Below are 14040 nucleotides of genomic sequence, written 5' to 3'. Positions count from 1 at the left end.
CCATACCACACATCAGTCCAGAGCAGTGGTCATCCTCACTGCCATGGTTATATGATTATGACATGTGGCTATCTACAGAACATTTCCTGAGCTTTTAAGATGCAGTCAGGTCTAATTGATCACGAAGCAGCTGGTGTTGAGATGCAGTTGGTGTTGAGAACTGATCTTGACTATTTCAGCCAGAAGTCTGACTATTTCAGCCAGCTATCAGGCTGTGCTGTAATCTATGCAGTTCTGTTCATTGAATGCCAAAGGTGACTCAAATTCATTTTAAGTTAAGTTTCAGTCTGTCAAATACATTTTGTTACACAGTTATAACTCATTTTCTGGTTGTGCTCTTGTTCCTAATGTACTATAATGATTCACTTTTGAATATGGTTATATTATAATGGAATGTGGTTATCTACAGAACATTTCAAGAGCTTTTAAGAAAGATGTTGTTAATACTGTATACATATGTACAGTAAATGTCTCTGAATATTTTATATAAATTGGTCAACTTTCCAGAAATGCCTTATTTTGACCACTTATGGAGAAGTACAATATGTGTTTTTCCAGATCAATTCTAGTGAAAGCCTAAATGTTTAATTGGTAAATAAATGAAGTGAAACTAACATGAAATAGTTTTGAAGCCCTAATGATTTAAGTATAATGTTGCCTATTTTTGTTACTGTAGGTAATCCAAGGACACAGCATAGTCTGTTCTTGCCTGCCTCTTGATACATAGTAAGTGAGCAGTAAACGTTTCATACAGTATGTATCCCAGGCTGTTAATTACAGTTTGGCTATGGGTTGTTGGGGTTTTTCCATAATGACCGTGCACTGACTGGGGACTAGAGGAGGAAGGTGGAGGTCTTGATTTGTGTGGCGCTACACAGTGTGTGTGTGTGTGAGAGAGTGGGGTTTTCTTTCCTGAGCTGAGTCACACACACACACACACACACACACACACACACACACACACACACACACACACACACACACACACACACACACACACACACACACACACACACACACACACACACACACACACACACACACACACACACACACAATGTAAGACCTTCTGTTCACCTACACATAGCAGCCATAACGTCATGACTGAGTTGGAGAATGTGGTGTGTGGCTGATTGTGACTTAGTGAAAGCATCATGCCACTTACACTGGTGGGCGATTGTGAAACGCTAAGTGTTTGTCTGTTAATGGGGGTGGGTTCTTTTTTCTCCCATGATGACAACCTGTCCTCTGCTATACCCATGCAGAGGAAGGGAACAGGGGCAAGGCTTATGAGCGTCCTCACCCTTCAAAACAAAGATTCAAAATGCACTAATGAATCCACTGCCTGTTCACCCAGCTATCATCCAGAAGGCGAGGTCAGTACAGGTGCATCAAAGCGGGGACCGAGAGACTGAAAAACAAATTCTATCTCAAGGCCATCAGACTGTTAAACACCCATCACTAACATTGAGTGGCTGCTGCCAACATACTGACTCAACTCTAGCCACTTTAATAATGGAAAAATGTATGTAATAAATGTATCACTAGCCACTTTAAACAATGCCACTTTATATAATGTTTACATACCCTACATTACTCATCTCATGTGTATATACTGTACGCTATACCATCTACTGCATCTTGCCTATGCCATTCGGCCATCACTCATTCATGTATTTTTATGTACATATTCTTATTCATTCCTTTACGCTTGTGTGTATAAGGTAGTTGTTGTGAAATTGTTAGGTTAGATTACTTGTTAGATATTACTGCATGGTCGGAACTAGAAGCACAAGCATTTCTCTACACTCGCATTAACATCTGCTAACCATGTGTATGTGACAAATAACATTTGATTTGATTTGAAAAAAATAAGTTATTTGACTGTCATCCATTCACTGCCTCGGTGAAGATAGTAGAGCGAGACAGATCTGCTTTCACTTTTCTAACGGCACAGCCGTTGTGTCACAGCCAGGGGTTTCTGGGGGAACTCAACCACTGAGCAGGGGGGTTTCCACTGTAGTGGGGAAGTGGAGCGCAACACGGAGGGAAATATTTACAGTGTCATATTCCATCTCTCTGTGTGTGTGTGTGTTCCTGTGGTACACTGGCAGTGCGTGTCACTGTATCAGTGTGTTTGGTAGCACTGAGCTCATTGTACACTAGTCCCTCTCACACGTCTGACTAGCTCCTGTTCTACCTACGCCAAGAGGAATTTACACAAAGCTTCATAGCACAAAATAAAAGGTAAGAGGAACATTTCCTATACAATCTGACTGTTGCTAATGTTATCATGAAGCTGATTTACTGTACATGTTTCTTTATGGCACCATTTGAATTTCAGTTATTTATATAAATTTTTTTACACTTTTATTTAACTAGGCAAGTCAGTTTAGAACAAATTCTTATTTTCAATGACGGCCTAGGAACAGTGGGTTAACTGCCTTGTTCAGGGGCAGAACGACAGATTTTTACCTTGTCAGCTCAGGGATTCGATCTTGCAACCTTTTGGTTACTAGTCCAATGCTCTAACCACTAGGGTACCTGCCACCCCATATACCTTATAAACTTTGAACTATTCCTGAACAGAATTATATACTGTAGTAGATGTACTTGTGAATGCTCCACTCTCTGTCTCACAACACCACCCCCTTCTCTCCTTCTCTTCCTCTCTTCTTTTATCCCTGTCTCCTTGTTCTCTCAGCCCTCTGAGTCAGTATGAAGGTGTTTGAGGTGGGAGACTCGGTGAGTCGGTTCAGGCTGGCTGAGTCGTGTGTGGGGCTGGCAGGGTGTCTGTGTGTGGCCTACTCTGTGTGGACCCCTCGCTGGCTCAATGACAAGGGACTGTGGACTAATGGCGACAACAGCACCAACACTGACAATGACCAGACCAGGGGCATTATCTTTAACAGTGAGTCAAGAAGCTGCATTGACCATCAGCGTCCATCTATTTAATACACCCCTGTGTACTCAGGGTGTATTAATGTCAGTGACATGATTACACAATTTAGTTCATTTAAATCAAGTACGGTAATACCAGCTGTTCCTAATTCAAAGTGTGTGTTACATGAAACCAAAGCAAATTGCACCTAATGGAATGCTAAAGGTAGCAGATGTACAAGGAAACGCTTAACTGTGAGTGTTGATAAAATGTTTAGTTACACTTGAGGTTGGCCTTGTGCATTTGGCCCTTTTGGAGTTTTTCCTCAGAACACAGTGAACATGACTTGAGGGGAAACAGCTAAGCAGTAAGATATGCACAATAGGATTGCAGTGATGTGAACAGGTGTGGACTTGCTCCTGTAGCAATCATCCACATTCTCAGAGAACAGGATGAGGCGGAGATAGGGGATGTTCAATGTTTAGGGCTGAAAGAGTGTGTAAAGTAGGTTATATACACACACACCCCAAATTTCTCCAGTGCTGGGCCAAATAAATATCTGATGGTAAAGAAAGAAAAAGTTGAATAAAGTACATGCTGCTCCCCTGCTTTATTCCTTCAACCACATACTGTATACACACAGCAGCAGCTGTGTGCAGGCTTTCCCCCCCTAATTAGCATTTAGGGCTCCAAACCAGTTCCCTGGCACGGTTTATTAGGTTAGCTGTTAACTGTGGTTTGTGGCATCAACTGGCTCTTACTGTTTTTTCTGTTTAGTATGACATCAACGAATGACAGTGTGAGTGATAGATCAGCAGTCAAATTGACAATACATGCCATTGTGTATTGTCATTGTATTGACAGCCTGTTATTGCCCTCTCCTCTGTGTTGAACTCAGAATAGCATGCAGATGTAGACAGGTTGAAAATCTTGTCACTGTTTACATATTTTAATCCCTCTCTGTCTTCGTGTGTGTATGTGTGTGTCTTCAGCCCTGGAGGCAGAGCAAGTGTTTGGGGTGCTGTCTTTCTTCATGGCTGTGAGTTCTGGGGCTCTGTGTCTGGTGTTCGCCCTCTGCTGGACGTCCCAGACGGTGCGCTCCTACTCCAACACCCGCTCTCTACTTATGGCAGGCCAGGCCCTCTACCCCACTGTCCTGCTGCTCCTCGTTTTGGGACCCACAGGTCAGTATGGGTCCGGGCCACAGACTTGAAAAGAAGAAAGGGTGCACTTCATGTGTAAAGTATTGGAGCAGGAGCTCTAAGTCCACCTCCTGCTGATGGGGTGCCAGGTAGCCTAGCAGTTAGAGAAGCGAGGGTTGCCAGTTCGGAGGGTTGCCAGTTCAAATCCAGGGTCCGAATGGAAAAATTTGTCAGGAAGTGAGCTGGCATCCGAAAGGTTGCTGGTATCAACTCCTATATGCAATTGCCTGCTGTTGTGCCCTTGATCAATGACCTGACTGACCTCTCTCTCTAGGATTTTTCTTCCTCCTCAGCTGGTCCCTCTTCACCTACCAGCACTGGGTGGAGATCAACGATGACTTCACCTGCCTGGGATCCTCCTATTGGATGGGCGCCCTGGGCTGGGCCCTGCTATTGGTTGCTCTGCCCGTGGTCTTCCTGGTGGAGCAATGTGTGGTCCCGGACATCCGGACGGACCTCATGAAGGCCACCGAGGGGTGGCGGCGTGCCTCTGAGGTACCGCACGCCAAACACTCATTCAGCGAGAGCCATCAACATTGTCAAGAAGACGACAGTCATGAAGACGTAGAGAGAAGCCTGAAGATGTACATGTCAGTACCCTGAGAGGAGAAATGGAAGACAGAGAATTAGTGAAGCCTTTTTCAGGCTCAGAGACTGAGCTGACTGCAGGACTGGACAGGACTGGACATACAGCTGATAGATGTCCTGTTCACACTAGCAGAACCAGGGAGAGAAGCTTCTCGTGCCTGTCGGGATCAGAGACTGACTGCTCCCCTGTAGGAGAATGCTCCCAGACACACTCTGAGAATGTGATATGAGACAAAAATGCCAATGCTGTGATAGTTTTCTTTGTAGTTGTTTGTTGCCAAGCAAGGTTCTCCTTCCTTATAAAGGAAATATTTGTTACAGTAGCGCCCTCAGGCGGTGAGCATTACTAAGGTTTGTATGTTGAAAGAAATAAGTATTCAACTATAAAATAAATAAATGGGGGGTTGTTCAGATGAAAAGGACCACTTCTTATAGAATTTAGATGAATTAGGCCCAATGATGTAATATTTTCACAAAGCGGTACATTACAGTTAAACTAATGAACATTCAAAATAGGCCTACGTCTCATTTCAATCTAAGTGTGAATTTGAATATCTTCATAAGTTAAATAAGTGTGTAATACATTCTTGAAGTTGTACATTTTTAAAAACTGATGAATAAATTGCCACTGTTAATGTATTACTGAATTATTTATTAATCCCTTTTAACTAGTATCTCCGCCAGACACCTCTTTTATCAAAGGAGCGTGCACACAAAAAATACTCAAAACTTTGCATGAGCCAGTTTTTCTGCAAAGGTTGGTATTTATACATTTTGATCTTGACGGAAAAGTGTGCATATCTCCACGCTCAGCCCATGCATAACTTCTAGTGGTTGATCAATTGTATTGCAAGCAAATATTATTATTTAATCCAGGCCCTGCAGTGCCTAGCTCCACTCCCATTCCCCAGGCGCTCTCATTTGTTGACTTCTGTAACCGTAAAAGCCTTGGTTTCATGCATGTTAATCATGCATCTCCTACATTAGAAGCCTCCTCCCTAAGATTGTTTTATTCACTGCTTTAGCACACTCTGCCAACCCGGATGTCCTAGCCGTGTCTGAATCCTAGCTTAGGAATGCCATCAAAAACCCAGAAATGTCCAGCCCTAACTATAACATTTTCTGACAAGATAGAACTGCCAAAGGGGGCGTAGTTGCAATCTACTGCAGAGATACCCTGCAGAGTTCTGTCTTACTATTCAGGTCTGTGCCCAAACAATTTGAGCTTCTACTTTTAAATATCCACCTTTCCAGAAACAAGTCTCTCACCGTTGCCGCTTGCTATAGACCACCTTCTGCCCCCAGCTGTGCCCTGGACACCATATGTGAATTGATTGCCCCCCATCTATCTTCAGAGCTTATGCTGTTAGGTGACCTAAACTGGGACATGCTTAACACCCCGGCCATCCTACAATCTAAGCTTGATGCCCTCAATCTCACACAAATTATCAATGAACCTACCAGGTACAACCCCAAATCCGTAAACACGGGCACCCTCATAGATATCATCCTAACCAACCTACCCTCCAAATACACGTCCGCTGTCTTCAACCAGGATCTCAGCGATCACTGCCTCATTGCCTACGTCCGTAATGGGTCTGCGGTCAAACAACCACCCCTCATCACTGTCAAACGCTCCTTAAAACACTTCAGCGAGCAGGCCTTTCTAATCGACCTGGCCCGGGTATCCTGGAAGGATATTGACCTCATTCGGTCAGTAGAGGATGCCTGGTTATTCCTTAAAAGTGCTTTCCTCACCATCTTAAATAAGCATGCCCCATTCAAAAAGTGTAGAACCTGGAACAGATATAGCCCTTGGTTCACTCCAGACCTAACTGCCCTTGACCAGCACAAAAGCATCCTGTGGCGTACTGCATTAGCATCGAATAGCCCCTGCGATATGCAGCTTTTCAGGGAAATTAGGAACAAATTTACACAGGCAGTTAGCAAAGCAAAGGCTAGCTTTTTCAAACATAAATTTGCATCCTGTAGCACAAACTCCAAAAAGTTTTGGGACACTGTAAAGTCCATGGAGAATAAAAGCCCACTGCACGGAGGCTAGGAAACACTGTCACCATCGATAAATCCGCGATAATCGAGAATTTCAATAAGCATTTTTCTACGGCTGGCCATGCTTTCCACCTGGCTACCCCTACCCCGGTCAACAAACCTGCACCTCCCACAGCAACTTGCCCAAGTCTCCTCCATTTCTCCTTCACCCAAATCCAGATAGCTGATGTTCTGAAAGAGATGCAAAATCTGGACCCCTACAAATCAGCCGGGCTAGACAATCTGGACCCTCTCTTTCAAAATGATCCGCCGAAATTGTTGAAACCCCTATTACTAGCCTGTTCAACCTCTCTTTCGTATCGTCTGAGATCCCCAAAGATTGGAAAGCTGCTGCGGTCATCCCCCTCTTCAAAGGGGGAGACACTCTAGCCCCAAACTGCTACAGACCTATATCCATCCTACCCTGCCTTTCTAAGGTCTTCGAAAGCCAAGTTAACAAACAGATCACCGACCATTTTGAATCCCACCGTACCTTCTCCGATATGCAATCTGGTTTCCGAGCTGGTCATGGGTGCACCTCAGCCACGCTCAAGGTCCTAAACGATATCATAACCGCCATCGATAAGAGACAATACTGTGCAGCTGTATTCATCGACCTGGCCAAGGCTTTCGACTATGTCAATCACCACATTCTTATCAGCAGACTCAACAGCCTTGGTTTCACAAATGACTGCCTCGCCTGGTTCACCAACTACTCCTCAGACAGAGTTCAGTGTGTCAAATCAGAGGGCCTGTTGTCCTGACCTTTGGCAGTCTCTATGGGGGTGCCACTGGGTTCAATTCTCGGGCCGACTCTTTTCTCTGTATACATCAATGATGTCGCTCTTGCTGCTGGTGATTCTCTGATCAACCTCTACGCAGACGACACCATTCTGTATACTTCTGGCCCTTCTTTGGACACTGTGTTAACTAACCTCCAGACGAGCTTCAATGCCGTACAACTCTCCTTCCGTGGCCTCCAACTGCTCTTTAATGCAAGTAAAACTAAATGCATGCTCTTCAACCGATCGCTGCTCGCACCTGCCAGCCCGTCCAGCATCACTACTCTGGACGGTTCTGTCTTAGAATATGTGGACAACTACAAATACCTAAGTGTCTGACTAGACTGTAAACTCTCTCCTTCCAGACTCATATTAAGCATCTCCAATCCAAAGTTAAATCTAGAATCGGCTTCCTATTTCGCAACAAAGCAATCTTCACTTATGCTGCCAAACATACCCTCGTAAAACTGACTATCCTACCGATCCTTGACTTCGGCGATGTCATTTACAAAATAGCCTCCAACACTCTACTCAGCAAATTGGATGCAGTCTATCACAGTGCTATCCGTTTTGTCACCAAAGCCCCATATACTACCCACCACTGTGACCTGTATGCTCTCGTTGGCTGGCCCTCGCTTCATATTTGTCGCCAAACCCACTGGCTCAAGGTCATCTATAAGTCTTTGCTAGGTAAAGCCCCACCTTATCTCAGCTCACTGGTCACCATAGCAGCACCCACCTGCAGCATGTGCTCCAGCAGGTATATTTCACTGGTCACCCCCAAAGCCAATTCCTCCTTTGGCTGCCTTTCCTTCCAGTTCTCTGCTGCTAATGACAGGAATGAATTGCAAAAATCACTGAAGCTGGAAACTCAGTTGTTTGAGTTGTTATTATAATGGTAGGCTAATAAAAACCTTAAAATGTAGGCCTAATTATAAAACGGATTAATTTGCTGTTGGTAAGGACATCGCATACCAACATGTAGCCTAATACGTTTATTTTACTTTAATTAAATGCCTAAATCATAGTTATATTACAGGATATACTATCTCAAATCAAATCAAATGTATTAGTCACATGCACGAATACAAGAGGTGAATGCTTAGTGAAATGCTTACTTATGAGCCCCTAACCGACAGTGCAGTTAAAAAAAATACGGATAAGAATAAAAAATAAAAGTAACAAGTAATTAAAGAGGAGCAGTAAAAAAAATAACTATATATACAGGGGGGTGCCGGTACAGAGTCAATGTGCAGGGGCACCGGTTAGTTTAGGTAGTATGTACATGTAGGTAGAGTTAATTAAAGTGATTATGCATAGATGACAACATAGAGTGGCAGTGGTGTGGAGAGGGGAGGGGGGGCAATGTGAATAGTGTGGGTAGCCATTTGATTAGATGTTCAGGAGTCTTATGGCTTGAGGGTAGAAGCTTTTTAGAAGCCTCTTGGACCTAGACTTGGCGCTCCGGTACCGCTTGCCGTGTGGTAGCAACGAGAGCAGTCTAGGACTAGCGTGGCTGGAGTCTTTGACCATTTGTAGGGCCTACCTCTGACACGCCTGGTATAGAGGTCCTGGATGGCAGGAAGCTTGGCCACAGTGATGTACTGGGCCGTTCGCACTAGCCTCTGTAGTGCCTTGCGGTCGGATGCCGAGCAGTTGCCATACCAGGCAGTGATGCAACCAGTCAGGATGCTCTCGATGGTGCAGCGGTAGAACCTTTTGAGGATCTGAGGACCCATGCCAAATCTTTTCTGTCTCCTGAGGGGGAATAGGTTTTGTCGTGCCTGCTTCACAACTGTCATGGTATGCTTGGACCATGTTAGTTTGTTGGTGATGTGGACCCCAAGGAACTTGAAGCTTTCAACCTGCTCCACTGCAGCCCCGTCGATGAGAATGCTCGGTCCTCTTTTTCCTGTAGTCCACAATCATCTCCTTAGTCTTGATCACGTTGAGGGAGAGGTTGTTGTCCTGGCACCACACGGCCAGGTCTCTGACCTCCTCCCTATAGGCTGTCTCATTGTTGTCGGTGATCAGGCCTACCACTGTTGTGTCATCAGCAAATGTAATGATGGTGTTGGAGTCGTACCAGGCCTTGCAGTCTATCATTTTATAACATGACTGATTTATTCTCTCCACATCATAAATTAGGCTACCATTTATCCAATGGGCATTCAATAGTCAAGCATGCTCAAAAGTAAATAGATGGTAGCCGATTTAAAATATTTGACAGTATCGGTATGCTACAGTAGGCTAGGAGTGAGACATCATAGCCTATTTATACTCAGAGCCATACCAAGGCATGCGATGGAATCTAGCAGAATGCGCAGCCGGTGTTTGAAACACAATAGGTGGCATGCAAAATATTGAAACATTCTGCCTACACCTCTACAGATATTTGAACAAATTTGCCAGTGCACTTTCTTTTAGAAACTGTCATGGCCCAGTGTCAACATCTCCAAATCCTACAGCAAATTAGGTGTTTTTATTACCATAAAAGGGCGTTTTCCATGCTTGGTTGAAACTCTAGTTCACAAGCTCACAAATAAAGTATGATCTCAATTGGTTGCTTGCCTCCTCTCCTCTGTCCTTTTCTCACCTCTTTTTGAAAAAGGACAAAGGTAATCAAGGAGCGGAGGCAAGGAGAGGACACATGGAAATGCGCTTGTATGGGAGAATCTCAATTGGTTTTCCTCGCCTCTTTTTGAACAAGGTCAAAGGTAATTGGAGGTGTGGAGAGGAAACGGTGAAACAAATAATCTTGGGTGAAATTAGACTCTCCTTCTCTACTTGAATGTCAACAGGCAAATTATGTTTTCAGGGGTGGAATACCAAAATAAATGTGTGTAAACTGTTAGTTGTGCAAGAAATTGTAAAGATAAAAGGATAAGTAGTGTATCGTTGTATATGCCTGTCTTCTGTAACACTTCATTTTAAGGGGTCCTTATTACAGTGTAGGCCTACATGTGTAATTACACTTTCCTTCCATTGAAAGGAAACATGGCGCCACACATACAATAGTTGGCAAATGGCTGATCGAAACTGAAGCCAACTTTACCACGGTTGCACCTGAGCTCAATTTCGAGTCTAGTAGCAAAGGGTCTGAATACTTACAGTATGTAAATAAGGTATCTGTTTTTTATTTTTAATACATTTGCAAACATGTCTAAAAACCTGTTTTCGCTTTGTCTTTATGGGGTATTGTGTAGATTGATGAAAAAAATGTCATACATTTTAGGTTAAGGAGTGTGTGTGTGTGTGTGTGTGTGTGTGTGTGTGTGTGTGTGTGTGTGTGTGTGTGTGTGTGTGTGTGTGTGTGTGTGTGTGTGTGTGTGAGGCGACCATCTCTGTCCGTGCCATGTCAGTGTCACCTGTTTCAGTCTTCCAGAGATTTGAGACTGGGACGGAGGTTCACCTTCCAGCAGGACAATGACCCTCAGCATACTGCTAAAGCAACACTCGAGTGGTTTAAGGGGTAACATTTAAATGTCTTGGAATGGCCTAGTCAAAGCCAAGGCCTCAATCCAATTGAGAATCTGTGGTATGACTTAAAGATTGCTGTACACCAGCGGAACCCATCCAACTTGAAGGAGCTGGAGCAGTTTTGCCTTGAAGAATGGGCAAAAATCCCAGTCGCTAGATGTGCCAAACTTATAGAGACATACCCCTGCAAAAGGTGGCTCTACAAAGTATTTACCTTGGTGAGGTGAATAGTTATGCACGCTCAAGTTTTCTGTTTTTTTGTCTTATTTCTTGTTTGTTTCACAATAAAAAATATTTTGCATCTTCAAAGTGGTAGGCATGTTGTGTAAATCGAATGATACAACCCCCCCCCAAAATCTATTTTAATTCTAGGTTGTAAGGCAACAAAATAGGAAAAATGCCAGGGGGGTGAATACTTTCGCAAGCCGCTGTATGCTGGCCTATGGAGTTCCTTGGGAAACCCAACTCCCGAACCATCCAATGATGGGATTTATAAATAAATTATCTGGGCTTCCGAAAGTACTGATCTCTATAATATATACACAACTTATGGAAAGCTCATATTCTGAGCTAGCCATTTAAAAAGTATGGTCCACTCTCACGCCCTGACCTTAGTATTCTTTGTTTTCTTTATTATTTTGGTTAGGTCAGTGTGTGACGAGGGTGGTATGTGTGTTTTTGTCTTATCTAGGGTTTTTTGTATGTCTAGGTGTGTGTGTCTAGTCTACACATATGTAGGTCTATGGTGGCCTAGATTGGTTCCCAATCAGAGGCAGCTGTTTATCGTTGACTCTGATTGGGGATCCTATTTAGGTTGCCATTTTCCAGTTTGGTTTGTGGGTTATTGTCTATGTAAAGTTGCATGTCTGCACACATTGTTTATAGCGTTCACGTTCGTTTTGTTATTTTGTTTAGTGTTCTTCGTGTTCATTCGTTTTACATTAAAAGTATGCATTCACATCACGCTGCGCTTTGGTCTCCTCACTACGACGTTCGTGACAGAATAACCCACCAACCAAGGACCAAGCAGCGTGATAGGAAGGAACAGCGCGTTGTGGAAAAATGGACCTGGGACGAAATACTGGACAGAAAAGGATCATGGACATGGGAGGAAATATTGGATGGAGCAGGACCCTGGACACAGCCGGGGGAGTATCGCCATCCTAAGGAGGAGTTAGAAGCAGCGAAAGCGGAACGGCGATACTACGAGGAAAAATACTGGAAAATAGAGGAACAGTGAAAATATGTAGGTACACGGCTAATCACAGAAGCCCGAGAGGCAGCCCCAATATTTTTTTTGAGGGGGGGGGGCACACAAGGAGATTGGCTGAGTCAGGTAGGAGACCTGAGCCAAGTCCTCGTGCTTACCGTGGGGTGCGTGTTACTGGTCAGGCACCGTGTTATGCAGAAATGCGCACGGTGTCTCCAGTTTGCATTCTTAGCCCGGCGCGCTCTATTCCAGCTCCTCGCGTTTGCCGGGCTAGAATGGGCATCCAGCCAGGACATATTGAGCCAGCTCTATGTTTTGGATCTCCAATGCGTCTCCACGGTCCTGTGTATCCTGTTCCTCCTCTCCGCACTCACCCTGAGGTGCGTGTTCTCAGCCCGGTACCACCAGTTCCGGCACCACGCACCAGGCCTCCAGTGCGCCTCCAGGGTCCAGTACGTCCTGTTCCTCCTCCCCACACTCACCCTGAGGTGCGTGTCCCCAGCCTGGTACCACCAGTTCCGGCACCGCGCACCAGGCCTACAGTGCGCCTCCAGGGTCCAGTATGCCCTGTTCCTCCTCCCCGCACTCGCCCTGAGGTGCGTGTCCCCAGCCTGGTACCACCAGTTCCGGCACCACGCACCAGGCCTACAGTGCGCCTCGACAGTCAGGAGCTGCCAGAGCCGCCCGTCAGTCAGGAGCTGCCAGAGCCGCCCGGCAGTCAGGAGCTGCCAGAGCCGCTCGTCAGTCAGGAGCTACCAGAGTCGCCCGTCAGTCAGGAGCTGCCAGAGCCGCCCGTCAGTCAGGAGCTGCCAGAGCCGCCCTCCTGTCCGGCGCTGCCAGAGTCGCCCTCCTGTCCGGCGCTGCCAGAGTCGCCCTCCTGTCCGGCGCTGCCAGAGTCGCCCTCCTGTCCGGCGCTGCCAGAGTCGCCCTCCTGTCCGGAGCTGCCAGAGTCGCCCGTCAGTCCGGAGCTGCCCTTCCATCCAGTGGCGCCCTCTACAATGGTCTTCAGTCCGGGGCCCGCTGCTGATTCAATTATATCCACAGATATAATTGAATCTGAACAACCCTTTAAGTTGAACAGAATATGGAAAAATATGACCTTGGCATTCTATAATCTGAATCATAAATGTATACATTTTAAGTTTGTTCACATCATTTATTTAACACAAACATTTTATAATACAATTGGCCCTAACTCCCAACTGTTCACTGTGTCCCCTAAATCAGGCAGGCACATTCCTTCATATGACATGGGAGTGCCATGCAGTTAAATGCTTCTGAGACAAAGTTACAACATTCGGTTTTGTTACTTAATGATGATAGCCCCTTGAATCTCTCAATCAATCAGAGAAGATTACTGCTAACAGGCAAAACATTTTTGGCTATAAGATGGCCACCACCTCACTCTCTCCCATTTAACCAATGGTGTCAGAGGAAGGCCCTAAAAATTGTCAAAGACTCCAGCCACCCTAGTCATAGACTGATCTTTCTGATACCACATGGCAAGCGGTACCGGAGCGCCAAGTATAGGTTCAAGAGGCTTCTATAAAGCTTCTACCCCCAAGCCATAAGACTCCTGAACACATAATCAAACGGCTACCCAGACTATTTGCATGCCCCCCCTTTTACACCGCTGCTTCTCTCTGTTGTTATCATCTATGCATAATCACTTTAATAACTCTACCTACATGTACATGTTACCTCAACTAACCTGTGCCCCCGCACATGCACTTTGTACCAGTACCTCCCTGTATATAGTCTGGCTATTGTTATTTTACTACTGTTCTTTAATTACTTGTTACTTTTATTTCTTATTCTCATCCATATTTTTTAAAACTGCGTTGTTGG

The 14040-nt window shown here is 45.0% G+C and overlaps 1 protein-coding gene across 1 annotated transcript; it reads left to right on the top strand.

Moving 5' to 3' along the window:
- Positions 1-2054: 2054 nt before the first annotated feature.
- Positions 2055-5310, top strand: LOC139540118 (uncharacterized). The gene is made up of 4 exons (XM_071343692.1): positions 2055-2247; positions 2705-2911; positions 3874-4065; positions 4358-5310. Exons 2-4 carry the CDS (start codon positions 2719-2721, stop codon positions 4684-4686), a joined length of 714 nt encoding a protein of 237 aa, XP_071199793.1. The 5' UTR covers positions 2055-2247; positions 2705-2718; the 3' UTR covers positions 4687-5310.
- Positions 5311-14040: the final 8730 nt, after the last annotated feature.

This window comes from Salvelinus alpinus, chromosome 15 (assembly GCF_045679555.1).
Source record: "Salvelinus alpinus chromosome 15, SLU_Salpinus.1, whole genome shotgun sequence".
Classification (NCBI taxonomy): domain Eukaryota; kingdom Metazoa; phylum Chordata; class Actinopteri; order Salmoniformes; family Salmonidae; genus Salvelinus; species Salvelinus alpinus.
The sequence above is the reverse complement of the archived record's forward strand: the minus strand, read 5'-3'. Positions and strand labels throughout refer to the sequence as shown.

What these genes read in the sequence shown, in the direction of transcription:
- LOC139540118 (XM_071343692.1), top strand. Translation starts at nt 2,719, where the DNA reads ATGAAGGTGTTTGAGGTGGGAGACTCGGTGAGTCGGTTCAGGCTGGCT. An exon ending in CAGGGGCATTATCTTTAACA is followed by an intron (nt 2,912 to 3,873) that starts GTGAGTCAAGAA and finishes GTGTGTCTTCAG; the next exon opens with CCCTGGAGGCAGAGCAAGTG. An exon ending in CCTCGTTTTGGGACCCACAG is followed by an intron (nt 4,066 to 4,357) that starts GTCAGTATGGGT and finishes CTCTCTCTCTAG; the next exon opens with GATTTTTCTTCCTCCTCAGC.